Raw genomic sequence first — 19069 nt, forward strand, 5'->3', positions numbered from 1 at the left:
CTACCTTTGAGCCAGTTCTGTATCCAAATGGCTAGTTCTCCCTGTATTCCATGAGGTCTAACCTTGCTAATCAATCTCCCATGGGGAACCTTGTCGAACGCCTTACTGAAGTCTACATAGATCACATCTACTGCTCTGCCCTCATCAATCTTCTTTGTTACTTTTTCAAAAAAATCAATCAAGTTTGTGAGACATGATTTCCCACGCACAAAGCCATGTTGACTATCCTGAATCAGTCCTTGCCTTTCCAAATACATGTACATCCTGTCCCTCAGGATTCCCTCCAACAACTTGCTCACCACTGAGGTCAGGCTCACCGGTCTATAGTTCCCTGGCTTGCCCTTGCCACCCTTCTTAAACAGTGGCACCACATTTACCAACTTCCAGTTGTCCGGCACCTCACCTGTGACTATCGATGATACAAATATCTCAGCAAGAGGTCCAGCAATCACCTCTCTAACTTCCCACAGAGTTCTCGGGTACACCTGATCAGGTCCTGTGGATTTATCGACTTTTATCCGTTTCAAGACATCCAGCACTTTCTCCTCTGTAATCTGGACATTTTGCAAGATGTCACCATCTATTTCCCTACAGTCTATATTTTCCATATCCTTTTCCACAGTAAATACTGATGCAAAATACTCATTTAGTATCTCCCCCATTTTCTGCGGCTGCCTTGCTGATCTTTGAGGGGCCCTATTCTCTCCCTAGTTACCCTTTTGTCTCCTCATTTCTGTTCTAAATTGACCCCCTCTAATTCTAAGGTTGTGCCCATGAACCTGAGTATCCCCTCCTGACGGAAACAACTTCCCAGCGCCCACCCTTTCTAAGTCATGCATTATCTTGTAAGTTTCAATTAGATCTCCCCTCAACCTTCTAAACTCTAATGAATACAATCCCAGGATCCTCAGCCATTCATTGAATGTTAGGCCTACCATTCCAGGATCACCTGTGTGAATCTCTGCTGGACACGCTCCAATGCCGGTATGTCCTCCCTTAGGTGTGGGGCCCAAAACTGGACACAGTATTCTAAATGGGGCCTAACTAGAGCTTTATAAAGTCTCAGTAGCACATCACTGCTTTTACATTCCAACCCCCTTGAAATAAATGACAACATTACATTTGCTTTCTTAACCACAAACTCAACCTGCAAATCAACCTTTAGAGAATCCTGTACTAGCACTCCCAGATGCCTTTGTACTTTGGCTTTACGAATTTTCTCTCCATTTAGAAAATAGTCCATGCCTGTGTTCTTTTTTCCAAAGTGCAAGACCTCATATTTGCTCACATTTTGAATTTCATTAGCCATTTCTTGGACCATTCTGCGAAACTGTCTAAATCTTTCTGTAGCCTTCCCACCTCTCAGAACTACCTGCCTGTCCACCTAATTTCATATCATCAGCGAACTTCACCAGAACGCCCCCAGTCTCTTCATCCAGATCATTTATATATCAAGTGAACAGCTGCAGCCCCAACACTGAACTCTGCGGGACACCACTTGTTACCACCTGCCATTCCGAAAATGAATCTTTTATCCCAACTCTTTGCCTTCAGTCAGACAGCCAATCTTCAATCTATGTCAGTAGCTCACCTTGAGCACCATGGGCCCTCACCTTTTTCAGCAGCCTCCCATGAGGCACCTTATCAAAGGCCTTTTGGAAGTCTACGTAGATAACATCCACTGAGTTTCCCTGGTCTAACCTATCTGTTAGCTTTTCAAAGAATTCTAACACGTTTGTCAGGCATGACCTCCCCTTACTAAATCCATGCTGACTTGTTCTAATTCGACCCTGCACTTCCAAGAATTTAGAAATCTCATCCTTACCGATAGATTCTTGAATTTTACTTACATCCGAGGTTAGGCTAATTGACCTATAATTTTCCATCTTTTGTCTTGATCCTTTCTTGGACAAGGAGGGGGTTACAATAGCAATTTTCCAATCATCTGGGACTTTCCCTGACTCCAGTGATTTTTGAAAGATTACAACCAACGCCTCTGCTACTTCTTTAGCCACGTCCCTCAGAACTCGAGGATGTAGCCCATCTGGGCCAGGATATTTATCAATGTTTAGACCTTTTAGCTTATCAAGTACTTTCTCCTTTGTAATGGCCACCATACTCAACTCTGCCCATTGACTCTCCTTAATTGTTGAGATATTACTAATGTCTTCCACTGTAAAGACTGACACAAAGTTCTTCAGCTATTTCCTTATTTCCCAGTACTAGCCTTCCTGCATCAATGTGGAGCAGCCCAATCTCTACTTTTGCCTCTCGTTTGTTTCTTATGTATTGAAAGAAACTTTTACTATCATTTCTAATATTACTGGCTCGCTTGCCTTCATATTTGATACTCTCCTTCCTTATTTCTTTCTTTATTATCCTCTGTTTGTTTTTTGTAGTCTTCCTAATCTTCTGATTTCCCATTGCTCTTAGACAGTTTTTCTGTGATATATTTCCTGAGTTCCTTCGTCAGCCATGGTTGTCTTATCTACCCCCCAGGTAATCTTTGGGATGTACCACTGTGTCCTCAATTACACCCAGAAACTCCTGCTATTGTTGCTCTACTATCTTCCCCACTAGACTCTGCTTCTCGTCAATATTTGTCAGTTCCTCTCTCATGCCCCTGTAATTACCTTTATTTAACTGTAACACCATTACATCCGATTTTACCTTTTCTCTTTCGAACTGCAGACTGAACTCTACCATATTATGATCACTGCATCCTAAGTGTTCCCTGATTTTAAGATCTTTTATAAAGTCTGGCTCGTTACATAGCACTAAGTTCAGAATAGCCTGCTCCCTTGTGGGCTCCTTCACAAGCTGTTCCAAAAAGCCATCCCGTAAGCATTTCATGAATTCTCTTTCTTTGGATCCACCGGCAACATAATTCACCCATCCATTTGCATATTGAAGTCCACCATGTTCACCGTGACCTTACCTTTCTGACATGCCTTATCTATTTCCTGATACATCTTGCCCCCCGGTCCTTACCCCATGAAGGTAGGCTGCTTCTGACCACAGAAGAAAAATCACCTCCACCCTGCATGACCCATTCCCAACCATGCTTGATCATATCGTCACTTGCAGATACTGTTGGCCTCCGACTGTCAGCTACTCTATTCCCCCATCCCTGAGGACTAATCTGTCAAGCCTCACTCCTGCAGCAATGGCCACCCTTGCCCCTTTCCAATTCAAATTTCTTAGTTTTTATGGCTACAAGAGACAGCAAAACGTTTGTATTTAAGGATTGCCCAAGAACCAAAAGATATAGATCTGAGGTTCAAAACCTACATTGTAAATATTACCTCGACCAATTATTTCCACCTCAGATGCATTGTCCATGGCCAAACTTAGCTTAGTCCCACTGAAGTTGAAATCTTTACCAATCCTTTAGCATCTTCAGAATTACATTTTCCCATGAAGTCCCACTTCCTACCCTTCATGGATTTCAAGTTGGGTGAAAGTCAGATTCCCACATCCTGTTAAAAGAAATTTGCTGCAACAAGCAGTGACATCTCAGGCATCATCCCGAGGCCAATTCAAGGTCTATATAGTGACCCAGGAACACTGGTATAACTGAAGAACAATTGGTTCTACGACACTATAAGATCTGAATTAAGACAGGAAAGTATCCTCCATCCAACTCGGTTAGATGTTCCCACTAATTTCAGTTCGCTGTTTGTAACCCATTTGTTGCACTGTGTTCCTTTTAAGACAGCTATGCACCTATGAATGTGGGCAGATGCATGCCTTTTAGAGGGAAGTTTGCTTGTGTGCGCACTGTTTGTTTCCTACCTGGTATATTGTGGATTTCTGTATGGCTGCGTACAAGTGCAGCTCAAAGGAACATTGTCCTCATCCCCACTACTAAAATCAGAATTACTATTGGCCAGAATGTGATTCTTTGGTCTAATAAAAGAGATCAAGTCTTGGTTCAAGATTTTAGGGGATGTTACAGGGGCATAGAAAACACAGGTCAGAAAAAGTATTCCCACACAAAACATCAGGGCAACAGTGCACACAAAGGCAAATTCAGCAAATATTATTCAAGAGAGCAAATTGCTGGTGCAGTGGCCTATATATTCAGATATACTCCTGGCAATGGCTTGTCATTCAATTATTTTTAGCCAACGGAATTCATTCTCTCTCGCTCTAAGAATTATTTTTAGCTATTGAACTTCACTTTGAATTCCTTTCAGCTACTTGAATTCTCTCTCTCTCAGCTACCATCTCTCTCAGCTTTGAAAAGTGACACAGCGTCAAAAAATCAAAAGCAGAAATTCTCAATTCTTTTTATCCACTTGTGATACGGGCATCGCTGACTAGGCCACCAATTATTGAAAATACTGAAAATATTGAAAAGTTCTGACAGCATCTGTGGACAGAGAAACAGCCGGTGTTTCAGATTGATGACTTTTGGTTAGAATGGAGAATTGTTATTGATCTGAAACAAAAGTTAGTTTCCTGCTCCTCAAATACTACCAGATTTGCTGAATATTTTCAGCATATACTGTTTAATTTCAGATTTCCAGCACTTGGAGCATTTGGTCTTCCATCAATAAATTTATTTTGTACAAGATATTTGGATGTTGATAAAATCCATCTCAACCTCACCACCATCTCTTTAAATTATCAAACAGCTTGTCCAACAACCAGTGATGAATAAGCAGAAATGTCCCCTAATTAGTTGTGGGGAACATGGTGTTTTGTAGGAAATTCCACAAATTTGATCAAATGAGGGGAGAACAACATTGTAGAAGATTAGCTTAGATTGTGGAACAGGCTCGAAGGATTGAAAGGCTATTCCTGCCCCTATTTCTTAAGTTTTCAGCAAAGGGCAATTTTTCATGTTGTTAATGTCACAGCTTGACTTGTAACAAATTAGCTCAGGGATGGCTCTTCTATTGATATCTTGGTGTATTTCTTTTACTTAGTCCAATACTTTCAGCTGTTAAATTCTGTCCATGTTATGTGGAGAGAAATAAACTGGCTGAACAATGGCATTTGCAGTGGTGGGACCTGGATAGTTGCCTCAATTGGCACATTTGGCTGAAGCTGTTTGCAAATATTTTAGCATCATCTTCTGCTGAAACATTCTTTGCTTGTCATCATTGTAACCACATACAAACTGGAAAAGAGAGATGATGATTAGAGAAGTAAACATATGGCTAAAGCAGTGGTGTGGGAAAGACGGGTTCTGTTTTTTGGGAATTGTCACGGGGTATTCGGACAAGGTGGAACTACTTCATCGGGACGGGCTCCTCCTGAACTGATGTGGGACCAGGATCCTCACAGAAATGTTAACTAAGGTGGTCACAAGGTCTTTAATCTAGTTAAAAGTGGAAAAGGTTCAGGAGACGCGTTTATAGTTTCCAGAACATGAGTACAGTGTGAAAAAGATCAGGAACTTAACTTCAGGCATAGCAGATAAAGGGATAACGATGAGAAGGATGATGGTCAATGCAGGACTGAGGATCTTGTACTTAAATGCAGGCATCATATGAAACAAGGTAAATAAGCTTGTAGCACGATTGAAATTGGGAAGTATGATTTTGTGGGCATCACAAAGATGTGGCTGCAAGGGGATTGGAGCTGGAAACTAAATATCCAAGGATGCATGTCTTATCAAAAGGACAAGAGTTGGGGGAGGGGAGAATTGTCCTGTTACTAAGAAATTAAATTAAAATGATAATTAAATTAAATTGATAATTTTAATTTAGCAGCACTATATCGTCAAAAGGCACAGAATCGGTGGAGGAAAAGTTGAGGAACCATGGAGGAAACAAAATACCTGATGGGAATTATGTGCTGATCTTTGGCAGTAGACAGATTTGGGACAGTAAATAAATCAGGAGATAGAAGTAATCATTTGAGACTTCAACATGCAGGTAGATGGGAAAACTGGTAGTGGATTCCAAAAAGGAATTCGTGGAATGTCTATGAAATGTTTTTGGAGCAGTTTGTGGGAAAGCCCACTACGTAACAGGCAATTCTGGATTTGGTGATGTGTAATGAGGTAGACCTGATTAGGGAACTTAAAGTGAAGGTATCCCTATGAGGCAGTGACCACAATATAATGGAATTCACACTGAAGTTTGAGGGCAAGAAGTGGGAATCAGATGTAACAGTATTACAATTGAGTAAAGATAATTGCAAAGACATGAAGGGTGAGCTGGCCAGAGTTGATTGGAAGGGGAGCCTAGCAGGGAAGATGGCGCAGCTACAATGGCAGGAGTTTCTGGGGGTTAACTAAGGAAATTCACCTGAAGAAACATACTAAGGGGAGGATGAGACAACCGTGGCTGACAAGGGAAGTTGGGGACAGCATTAAAGCAAAAGAAAAAGCGTACAACATAGTAAAGATTAGTGGGAAGCCAAAGGATTGATAAACCTTTAAAACCAGTATAGGACAATTGAAAAAACAATAAGGGGAAGAAGATGCAAGATGAGGATAAGCCTGCTAATATTGTAGGATTGCATGAGTTTGTTTTAGCTCGATAAAAGGAAGACAGGGCAAGAGTGGGCACTGGACTGCTGAAAAATTAGGATGGAGAAGTAGTGATGGAAAACAAAGAAGGCAGAGGAAATTAGGTACTTTTCGTTCGGAAAAGTACCTAATGAATAGGTACTTTGGATCAATCTTCACAGTGTAAGACATCAGTTGTTTACTAAAACTTCAAGACAATCAGGAGGCAGAGATAAGTGTGGTGTCCATCACTAGGAGTTGAGGTAGGAGTTAAGGGAAACTGAAAAGAGATTAATCACTTGGACCGATAGACTCCACCCCAGAGATCTGAAGGAAATAGCCGAGGATACTGAACAGAGATCTATCAGGAATCATTGAAATCAGAGAGGGTACCAAAGCATTGGAAAGTGGCTAATGTAACACCCCTGTTTAAGAAAGGAAGGAGGCAGAAGACAGGAAACTGTATGCTGGTCAGGGGGAGGTTATGCCTAACAAATCTGTTATAGAAAGGAGAGCTAGTGGATGTGACCTATTTGGATTGCCAGAAGAATTTTGACAAGGTTCCACACAGAAGCCCGGGAAATAAAAGCACATGGTGTTAAGGGCAAGGTAGTGCAAAAGAATAGAGATTGGCTGACTGGCAGAAGGCAGAAAGTGGGGATAAAGTGCTCCTTTTCAGGATGGCATTTGGTAACTAGTGGAGTTCTACAAGAGTCGATGTTGAGACCACAACTATTCATGTTGTACATTTATGATGTGGACAAAGGAAATGAGGGCATTGCTGGTAGGTTTGTAGATGACACCAAGATAGATAGACAGAAGAACAGGTAATGTTGAGGAAGCAAGGTGGCTGCAAGGACTTGGACAGACTGGGAAAGTAGGCAAAGCAGATGAAATACAATGTGGGAAAGTGTGAGGTCATGCACTCGGTTGGAATATTAGAAGCTTAGACTATTTTCTAAATGGAGAAAGGCGTCAGTATTCTGAAGCACAAAAGGAGTTGGGAATACAGTTCAGGATTCTCTTTAGATTAACATATAGGTTCAGTTGGCAGTTAGGAAGGCAAATATGTCAGCATTCATTTCAAGAGGGCTAGAATAGAAGAGCAGGGGTGTACTGCTCATGCTGTATAAGGCTGTGGATCAGAGCGTTTTTGGAATACTTTGAGCGAAAGATGGATGTGCTGGCTTTGGAAGGGATTTTTAGGAGGTGTACAAGAATGATCCCAGGAATGAAGGGCTTGTCATAGGAGGTGCAGTTGAGGCAGACTAGGACCTGAGTGCACAGTCTCAGAGTCGAGAAAAATCTCTTCAGAAGTGAATTTCTTCAGTCAGGCAAATATGAATCTGTAGAACTCACTGCCACAGAAGACAGCAGCAGGCAAGTCATTGAGTGTCTTTAAGATACAGATGGATATGTACTTGATTGGTAAGAAGATTAATAGTTACAGGGAGCAGGCAGAAGAATGGAGTTGAGAAATACATCAGCCAAAAATGAACAGTATAGCAGACTTGATGGGCCAATGGTCTAATTCTGCTGCTTTATCTCTTATGGTAACTACTGTGGGCACTGGTTGAATTAGATTATCCATTTAAGATCTCCAAATAGATCATTACAAAAACTACAGATCATTAAATGGTGCCAAAATCAGTAAAGAGTTTTCAGTAGCTGTACACCACAGTTGAAATAACTGTTCACTCGAGATATATCTGAACAATGTTCCTCTCCTTTTTTTCAACATTTTCAGACAACCAAACTAAACTAATCCCTAATTTTGGAACAAGATTGCAGGTACAAGCATTTTTACTCCTTCTGGATTGTGCCTGAACCTAATGGACCAATTAACAGACTAAAAAAACCTTAACGTCACAGTAGTCTCTAACAGTGAATTGCAGGGAAAAAACATAATCTCACAGTTCTGACACAAGTGGGATGTGTGATTAAAATCCATGAACTGGACATTGTTGCATCACACCAAAATGTATTCCAAAATGTATTCTTTAACAATATTTCGGATGTGTTTAGCTATCTAACTCAGAATATGCAATTTACTATGTAAATCTAAATGAAAGAAGTTGCAAAGCAAATGTGAGATCTTTTCAAGCAAAAGAAGGAAAATGCATTTTTAGCAATGAACATCCATCCAACCTGCAGCTTGGTTAATATTTTCTGCTTTTGTTGCCTCAGAAGCCAGAATACGAGATCGTTTTTTCCCTTCAGCTATATTGATTTCTGCTTCTCTCGCCCCTTCAGATTCCAACACAGTGGCACGTTTTCTTCTTTCAGCTTCAACCTGAAATGATGCAATTCAATAATAAATCACATTCTCTTTGTGTTTTCAAGCCAGAAAGAGTTGGCTGAGACCTTTACATATTGCTACAAAAATAATTACACAAAACAAAAAAGAACATATACTAAAGTTGCTCTGAACACAAATACAGCATACATATAATAACGTGGCATATGCAACAGTGATAAACTGCATGCACATCGAGTGGCACACAAGTGAGTTGCATCCAGAATGTATAATTCACGTCATCATCACTGAACAAAGTAGTTAAGACAAAAGACTACACCATCAATAAAAACAACAATTGTGGATGTTTCCTCATCAGGAAGGAACAAAGCAAGCTTTGGTGGGGACATCACCCTGGTTTCTATAATCTTCCTGTGGCTGGCTTGTGGGTGGGTCATTGTGACAGACAATGGATGTAGGTTACCAGTTAATTTCTCTGCTGTGAAACAGTAGCTCGCACAGGGAAAAGTTTTGATGAAGATAGAAATTGATTTTCAATTGAGAGTGAAGAAAATTGTTTTTTTTAATTTATGAACCTTTCATGAATGTATTTCATATTTAAGGGAATGTCATTTTTGAGTAACAGAACCCAAATTTCTAAATCGTTTCTGTGGAAGTTAAATAAAGCTAGTAGAGTCATAGAGATGTACAGCATGGAAACAGACCCTTTGGTCCAACTTGTCAATGCCGACCAGGTATCCCAACCTAATCTAGTCTCACCTGCCAGCACTTGGCCCATATGCCTCTAAACCCTTCCCATCCATATACCTATCCAGATAACTTTAAAATGTTGCAATTGTACTAGCCTCCACCACTTCCTCTGGCAGCTCATTCCATACATGCACCACCCTCTGCATGAAAAAATTGCCCCATGGGTCCCTTTTATATCTTTCCCCTCTCACCCTAAACCTATGCCCTCTAATTCTGGATTCCCCCACCCCAGGGAAAAGACTGTCTATTTATCCTATCCATGCTCCTCATAATTTTATAAACATTTTCGAGGTCACCCCTCAGCCTTTGAAATTCCAGGGAAAACAGTGCCAGCCTATTCAGCCTCTCACCATAGCTTAAATCTTCCAACCCTGGAAACATTCTTGTAAATTTTTTCTGAACCCTTTCAAGTTTCCGACAGGAAGGAGACCAGAACTGCACGCAATATTCCAAAAATGGCCTAACCAACGTCCTATACAGCCACATGACCTCCCAACTCCTGTGGAGACAGTGAGGTCTGCAGATGCTGGAGATCAGAGTTGAGAGTGTGTTGCTGGAAAAGCACAGCAGGTCAGGCAGCATCCAAGGAGTAGGAACATCGACGTTTCGGGTAAAAGCTCTTCATCAGGGCCTGAACCCATGTACTCCCAAATCCTGTCCTCAATACTCTGACCAATAAAGGAAAGCATACCAAACACCTTCTTCACTATCCTATCTACCTGCAACTGCACTTTCAAGGAGCTATGAACCTGCACTCCAAGGTCTCTTTGTTAAGCAACACTGACATATGCTTTCTTCTTTTTCTTAACCAAACCCTCAATTTCTTTAGTCATCCAGCATTCCCTACACCTACCTTCACCCTAACAGGAATATACTTTCTCTGGATTCTTGTTATTTCTGAAGGCTTCCCATTTTCCAGCCACCCCTTTACCTGCGAACATCTGCCCCCAATCAGCTTTTGAAAGTTCTTGTCCAATACCATCAAAATTGGCCTTTCTCCAATTTAGAACTTCAACTTTTCAATCTGGTCTATCCTCCTCCATCACTATTTTAAATATAATTGAATTATGATCGCTGGCCCCAAAGTGGTCTCCCATGGACACCTCAGTCACCTGCCCTGCATTATTTCTCAAGAGTAGGTCAAATTTTGCACCTTCTCAAGTAGGTACATCCACAAACTGAATCAGAAAGTTTTCTTGTACACACTTAACAAATTCCTCTCCATCTAAACCCTTCATGATTTCGCAGTCCCAGTCTATGTTTGGAAAGTTAAAATCCCTAACAAATTTGTTGCTCAATTTCCTTATGACTATTGGAGGATCTATAATACAATCCCAATAAGGTGATCATCCTTTTCTTATTTCTTAATGCCACCCAAACAACTTCCCTGGATGTATTTCCGAGAAAATCCTCCCTCAGTACAGCTGTAATGCTATCCCTTTCCAAAAACACCACACCCCTCTGCTCTTGCTTCCCTTTCTATCCTTCCTGTAGCATTTGTATCCTGGAACATTAAGCTGCCAGTCCTGCCCATCCTGATCCATGTTTCTGTAATTGCTATAATGTCTCAGTCCCATGTTCCTAACCATGCCCTGAGTTCATCTGCCTTCTCTCTTGCATTGAAATAAATGCAGTTTAACTTATCAGTCCAACCTTGTTCTCTGCTTTGTCCCTGCCTGCCCTGACTGTTTGACTTGCTTCTTTTCTCAACTGTACCAGTCTCAGATTGATCTCTTTCCTCACTATCTCCCTGGGTCCCACCCCCGCATCTAACTAGTTTAAATTTTCCTGAGCAGCTCTAGCAAATCTTCCTGCCAGTATATTAGTCCGTTCCAATTCAGGTGCAATCTATCCTTCTTGTACAGTTCACTTTTACCCCAGAAGAGATTCCAATGATCCAAAAAGGATTCCAATGATCCTTCTTCCATAGCCAGCTCCTCAGCCATGCATTCATCTGCTCTATCCTCCTATTCCTACCCTCATTAGCTCGTAGCACCAAGAGTGATCCAGATATTATTACTCTTGAGGACTGATCTTTAAAAACTAATATAAATACAACCCTTACATGATCTCATTCATAAGTACAAGCATTCATAAGCTAGACGTTCGTACACAGGGGTCCACTTGTATGTACTATGGTTATAACCCCATGTTCCTGAAAAATATAAACACTCATAGGTACAAAATACTGAGTAAAAAGACATTTTGCACCTTCAAGAAAATTTAAAAATTCAAACATACTTGCATTTGCATGGCTTCCTTCACTTTTGGTGGAACATGGATATCCTTGATCTCATATCTCAGGCAGCGGATTCCCCATGTATCGGCTGCTTGATTTATTTGAGTCACCATATTCATATTCAATACTTCTCTTTCCTGAAGAGCAATAACAAAGATAATCAAGTTTTGAAAATCCTCAAATGATAATCTGGAGACGAGTCAATACCACTATCATCTATATATCAGGAAGTTCGGTGAAATAGATTATCCTCAATATTTATCTTAGCTTGGAATCTTAAGTTAGAATCAAAACTTTTGATGATTAATGATTATTGCCAAACATAAAACACAATGAGATTCAAATATCAATAGTAGCAAATGACCAATAGATGCATTTCCTTGACATATAGTCCTGGGACAGTCAATACAACATAAATTTGAGGATCAGAATTTAAAAAGTGAAGCAGCACAGACATATTTAATTCAGCAATGCTATCGATGGCAAACATCTGATTGGGCAACTAGACAATAGACTGGTAACTCTTATTATGGGAGGTTAAGGACTTGTTTGAAGGATTTTCTTTTCATTCATTCCTCCATTTACTGGTGAGATCAGCATTGACTGTCCATCCTTAATAGGCCTCATGAGGTCTGTTGGTGTTTAAACCGGAAAACAAATACATCAAGTCATTACAAAAATAAATAGGCCATAAATGCTAGAGTAAGGAAGGAAGCATTGGATTAATTAAACGTGGCTATAATTAAGTTGAGCTTTGTTCAAATATATCTCCTTACCTAGTGAAAGATATTGTTGTATTACAGGAAGTGCATCATAATGGGCTGAATCCTGGGTGCAAAGGTTGACCTCTAAGGAGAGGTCAAGTAGACTAGGTTTATATTCCCTGGCATTTAGAAGAAGAAGAAATGATCTCATTGAAAGATATAAAATACTTAGAGGTCTTGACAGGCAACATAGGTGCTGAACTAAAGCTCAGTCTCAGGATAACAAGTCAGCCCTTTTGAATTGAGATGAAGAAACATTTCTTCTCTCAGGGCAATGATTCTTTGTAATTGTTCACCCACTGAGTTGTAGTCAATGAATATATTCAAAATAGAGATCATTAGATTCTTGGGCACTAAGGCAATCAAAAGATTTGGCAATAGGTTTCGGAAAGTGGATTTGTTGTTGTAAATGCAGACTTGATCGACCTGAATAGTACAGCAGACTCAAAGATCCGTGTGGCCTATTCCTGCTCCTATTTCTTATAGAACTCTGTATTAATGGATCTTTTTAGACCCTGTAATTTCTGTACTGCTAGTATGGAGGTGCTAATTCTTTTAAAGTATATTTTTTTCTTGAGGAGCTTGAGGCCTCCACTTTACTACAATTTATGAATTTTAAAAGTTTGACTGCACAAATACAAATAGGTGCTTCTAATGATTGAGAAAATGGTCCACCTGCATTGAAACTCAGGCTTACCAAAAATAATGCTAAAATTAGAATAGTGAAACTAGGTTCAAATAACTCTGATTGAGATTTAATTATACCATGTCACTCACCAACTTTGATTAAATTATAAGAGACAAAACCAAATATCAAAAATTGAATAGTAACCTACCAGGAAATTCACAAGTTTTAACACTTATGAACATATAAAAAGGGCAAAAATCTAATTAGCTTTTCAAACCTGCTCCACCCCTAAAGTCCAAATGTTTAATTGGTCCTGTCTCAACAATATCATGGCTTCGAGCTGATTAGAGACAGGACATAAATGACAAAAGCAGCAGCAGGTAAAATATAACTCCCACAGTTCCCCTCCAATTTATACGCTAACTAGACTTGGAGATGTATCAAATCAGATTTCACCTTTAAAAGTTGAATGTGGGGTGGATCCAAGATGGCGGCGATCTGAGCAGATCTACCTTGGTGAGCTCTGCACCCCATCCCAGCAGCAGTGATATTTTTAAAGCCCTCCACCTTACCTTTTTTGGAGAAAATTGATATTAAACGGTTGTGAAACTGTTTAAGTCCATTTGCAGTGGAGCCTCGATTATCTGAGCGAGACAGGTGGGGAGTTCGGGAAGCCATAAACAAGCGATAATCCACGAGCGCCGGTTGTCCGAATGTCTCTCGATTATCCGGCAACTCACCTCTCAATTATCTGGCAATTCATGTCATAATGCCGTTTAACTGATAATTGAATACTGGATTGCTGGTGCCATTTTCGCAGGACCTTGAGATCTTGTTCAGTTGGACCGGGATTTGGATGGTTGATGTTCGGACAGTCAAGGTTCTACTGTAAATTCATTTTGAGCGAGCGAGGATGATGAAAGGAAAGCATACAGCCAAGCTCCAACACACAGGACACTCATAGAAGGCACTGGAGTGTCTGCGACTGTGACTGCGGTTACTGCTGCAGCTCACTCAGCAGTCGAGAAAGAGGCACCTGCGCAGAACGTCGCTGAAGAACTCATGGGATGATCAAGGAGTTGATGGAAGACAATTGTACTCGGCTGGAGCCGATTTTGGTCATGCTACAAAAGCATGAGAAGGAGTTGGAAGGACTCGGGAAGCAAGTTAAAGAGGTTGAGCGGCGGACCGCTGCGTTGGAGACCAAAGTCAAGTCCTTGTCAGGGTGGATCCAGGCCCTCAAAAACCAGGCCCAGGCCTTGACTGAACAGGTTGACGATCTGGAAAATCGAGGGAAGAGGAAAAATATCCAGGCTGTTGGGCTGCCAGAGGGAGTGGAAGGTGGGCAGCGAGCAAGCTTTTTTGAAGACTGGCTGCCACAGTTTCTTGGCTGGGATGCCAAGGCAGACCGGGTGAACAGTGACAGAGCTCACCAGGTCACAGTGCACAGATCTGGTCCGGATTGGCGCCCCTGCCTGGTCCTGGTACAATTTCAAAGCTACAGAATCCTGGAATCTTCTAGAAGGATGGGGAAATATCTACAGGCCCTGACGTATCAGGGAACTATGATAATGTTTTTCCAGGACTTTTCTGCAGCGGTGAGCCGTAAAAGGAAATTGTTCAATGAGGTCAAGAGAAAATTAACGGACCTTGGTACTTAATATTCAATGAGATACTCAGCAGTGCTTCATGTTACTCACGAGGAGACGATGCGGTCGTTTGACTCCTCAGAACAAGTGAAAAATTTCTTGAATGTTTTAAATAATTCAGATGCATTTATATCCGAGACAATAATGTTTCGTTTTTTTTCCTCTGGCTATGTTTCTTGTAATGTTACCCGTTTCTTAAAGGAGCTGTCATTGGTGTGTTTTTTTTTCTCCAATTAGGATCGGTATTGGTATATAATTGGGGGTGGGCAGAGTGTTCATTATTTTGTCTGTTTCCTTCTATTGCTTTGGTCTGGGTCGCAGCTCGAGCCGGAAAGGGAAATGGAGATGTGCGTGGGAGGTAAGAGCCCTCTACGGGCGGGGGGTAGAGTCCCCCATTAAGTGCCTTTTTGTGTTGTAGTTCATAGAGTCATAGAGATGTACAGCACAGAAACAGACCCTTAGGTTCAACCCGTCCATGCCAACCAGATATCCAATCTCGTCCCACCTGCCAGCACCCGGCCCATATTCCTCCAAACCCTTCCTATTCATATACCCATCCAAATGACTTTTAAATATTGCAATTGTACCAGCCTCCACCACTTCCTCTGGCAACTCATTCCCTACAAATACCACCCTCTGCATGAAAAAATTGCCCCTTAGGTCTCTTTTATATCTTTCCCCTCTCACCCTAAACCTATGCCTTCTAGTTCTGGACTCCCTGACCCCAGGGAAAAGACTCCGTCTATTTATCCTATCCATGCCCCTCATAATTTTGTAAACCTCTATAAGGTCACCCATCAGTCTCCGACGCTTCAGCGAAAACAGCCCGAGCCTGTTCAGCCTCTCTCTATAGCTCAAATCCTCCAACCTTGGCAACATCTTTGTAATTTTTTTCTGAACCCTTTCAAGTTTCACAATATCTTTCAGATAAGAAGGAGACCAGAATTGCATGCAATATTCCATCAGTGGCCTAACCAATGTCCTGTACAGCCACAACATGACCTCCCAACTCCTGTACACAATACTCTGACTGATACAGGAAAGCATACCAATGCCTTCTTCACTATCCCATCTACCTGCAATTCCACTTTCAAGGAGCTATGGACCTGCACTCCAAGGTCTCTTTGTTCAACAACACTCCCTATGACTTTACCATTAAGTGTATAAGTCCTGCCAAGATTTGCTTTCCCAAAATGCAGTTCCTCGCATTTATCTGAATTAAACTCCATCTATCACTTCTCAGCCCATTGGTCCATCTCATCAAGATCCTGTTGTAATCTGAGGTAACCTTCTTCACTGTCCACTACACTTCCAAGTTTGGTATCATCTGTAAATTTACTAACTATACCTCTTATGCTCACATCCAAATCATTTACATAAATGACGAAAAGTAGCGGACCCAGCACCAATCCTTGTGACACTTCACTTTTAAAGGGGTCTTCGAGAGTAGCAACATCTGGAACACTCCCAGTGCCACAAGCCAGCGAGGGCAGGAACAGGAGGACAAAGCAGACGAACACATGGCTGAGGAGCTGGTGCACGGGAGAAGGACCCACACCTCGGATCATTGGAACCACCTACTGTATTCACTGTATACCCATGACTGCGTCGCCAAATACCAGACGAATGCCATTTACAAGTTTGCTGATGACACCATGGTAGTCTGTCGAATCGCAGATGGGGACGAAACAGACTATAGATGGAAGGTGGAAGACCTGGAGAAATGGTGCACTGAGAACAACCGAGTTCTCAATGCCAGCAAAACCAAGGAACTCATTATTGACTTTTGGCAGGATGTTACTCATGCCCCCCCTACACATTAACAGCACAGGGGTGGAACGAGTGGAGAGTGATAAGCTTCTGGGAGTGGTCATCCACAACAAGCTTTCTTGGACTACTCATGTGGAAGTACTGGTTACAAAGGCCCAACAATGTCTCTTCTTCCTCAGGCAGCTGAGAAAACTTGGCATGACGGTGAATACCCTTGTCAACTTTTATAGGTGCGCCATCGAGACCATTCTGCCTGGATGTATCACTACCTGGTATGGCAACTGTACAATTCAAGATCAGAGACAGTTACAGAGAGTGGTGAACTCGGCCCGGACAATCACAAAGGCCAACCTCCCATCTATAGGCTCCATCTACCAGGCCCTCTGTCAAGGAAAGGCCGCCAGCATTCTCAAAGATCCATCCCACCCTGGCAATGCTTTTCTACAACCTTGACTACGGGGAGAAGGTATAGAAGCCTGAACACATGCACCAGCCGGTTTCAAAATCAGTTTCTACCCTACTGTTGTTAGAATAGTGAATGGACTCACAAACTCTTCGCATTCACCTGTACCTGTGTTTTTTGTTTTTGCCGCTGTTTACCTATTATTTACTTATCTATGCTACTTAACTCTGTGATCTACGTGTATTGCTCGTAAGACAAAGCTTTTCACTGCGCCTCGGTATACGTGACAATAAATTCAATTCAATTAAGAGCAAGGGGCAGACCATACTTGTCCGGAAGAATTTCCATTCAATTTAATAGATTGTGTTAAAGGCAAATATGGTCCATTTGTTATCCTTAAGGCCCTAATATATGACGAGAAATATGGTCTTTTGAATGGTAGAAAAATCGACGTTTCGGGCAGGAGCCCTTCGTCAGGGCTGATGAAAGGCTCCTGCCTGAAACGTCGATTTTCCTGCTCCTCGGATGCTGCCTGACCTGCTGTGCTTTTCCAGCACCACTGTAACCTTGACTCAGATCTCCAGCATCTGCAGTCCTCACTTTCACCTATGGTCTTTTAGATGTCTATCGTCCTCCAGCCCAACCCCTCAAATTTTTGATTGATGCTCTAAGCTGGTGGCCTTTGCATCACAACATATTATTATAGGGGAGGGGACTTTAATTGCCTTATGGATCCTCTGCTCGATAGAAAACCCAAAGGCACTCCAAAGCTTTCTCCACAATCTAAACAGTGAGGTGATCTATGTGTGAAACTGGAGTTGGTCGACGTTTGGAGATGTCTCCACCCTGTGGGCAGGGACTTTACATTCTTTTCCCATCCTCATAAAGGCCATACAAAGATTGATTTTTTTTTCCCAACTCCTGTGGCTCTTCTAGATTTGGCGGTATCTTGTTCAATTGGGAATATTGCCATCTCTGATCATGCAGCGGTATATTTAGTGGTAAGATGAAGGGTAATGCAATGAGCTGTCAGTACTGGCGAACAGGTCCCTTCATCCTGAGGATGTTGAGTTCGTTGAGTATTTTTCTTGGGAATTTGAAGCATTTTTGGCCACCAATTTGGGTACAACTAGTAATCTGTCCGTTCTTTGGGAGACTGCTAAGGCCTATGCTTGAGGGATAATTCTCTCATATTCAGCCAGTTAGAAGTGATGGAAGGGAGAGTAGCAGCATCTGCTCGAGGCACGACTGAAGGCGACTCAGACGGCACATTACAGCAGACCATCAGTGACGAAGCTGCAGCGGATCACACCCTTCGATCCGCCTTAAATTCCGTGCTTACGTATACAGCCAGGAAGGAACTCTCCTTTGCAAAGCAAAGGTTGTTTGAGCATGATAATAGGCCAGGTAAATATTTGGCAGACCTGGTTAGGAAGAAGAATGCCTCCCAATGTATTGCTTCTATTAGGGAAGGGAATGGGACTTTTATTTGCAATGCTAAAAAGATCAATGCGGCGATTCCGAGGTTCTATTCTGAAATGTATCGGTCTGAATGTTGTGAGGATAGGTGGGATAAAATGAAGTCTTTTTTTAGGAACTTGGACCTTCCTAGGCTGTCTGCTCAGCAGGCATCTCTTCTTAGTGCTCCATTAAACAGGACAAGAGATACAGGAGGCAGTGAGGCAACTTCAAAGCGGAAACGCGCCGGCCTTGGTGGTCTTCCCAGTGAGTTTTATAAAGAATTTGTAAACATACTGTCAGGGCCGATGCTAGACATGTACAAATATTTATACAGTCATGATTGCTTTCCGCCATCCTTGAGAGAGGCTAGTATTTCTCTTATCCTCAAGAAGGCCCGAGAGCACTGTGCTTCTTATAGACCTATCCCGCTCTTAAATTCTGATTATAAAACTTTGACTCAGACTTTGGCATTGAGGTTGGAAGGGGTGTTGCCCTCTATTGTTAAAGAAGATTGGACAGGCTTTAAAAAGGGTCACAGATCCTCTAATAATGTTAGGAGGTTGCTTAACATGATTCAAATGTGCCAGCAACAATTGGTTCAAGGGTTAGTGGTCTCTTTGGATGCGGAGAAGGCATTTGATTGGGTGGAATGGCCGTATCTCTTTTATACCCTGGAGCAGTT

At 41.8% G+C, this 19069-nt stretch overlaps 1 protein-coding gene across 1 annotated transcript in view; it reads right to left on the reverse strand.

Moving 5' to 3' along the window:
* stoml2 (stomatin (EPB72)-like 2) overlaps positions 1–19069 on the reverse strand; it is a 53118-nt gene that overhangs the window by 4643 nt on the left and 29406 nt on the right. Inside the window, exons 6-7 of the mRNA XM_043687913.1 lie at positions 11715–11849; positions 8615–8759 (exon numbers count right to left, since the gene is read on the reverse strand). Coding sequence (XP_043543848.1) covers positions 8615–8759; positions 11715–11849 — 280 coding nt within the window. The remainder of the gene's footprint in view (positions 1–8614; positions 8760–11714; positions 11850–19069) is intronic.

Source organism: Chiloscyllium plagiosum, chromosome 1 (assembly GCF_004010195.1).
Source record: "Chiloscyllium plagiosum isolate BGI_BamShark_2017 chromosome 1, ASM401019v2, whole genome shotgun sequence".
Taxonomy (NCBI): Eukaryota; Metazoa; Chordata; class Chondrichthyes; order Orectolobiformes; family Hemiscylliidae; genus Chiloscyllium; species Chiloscyllium plagiosum.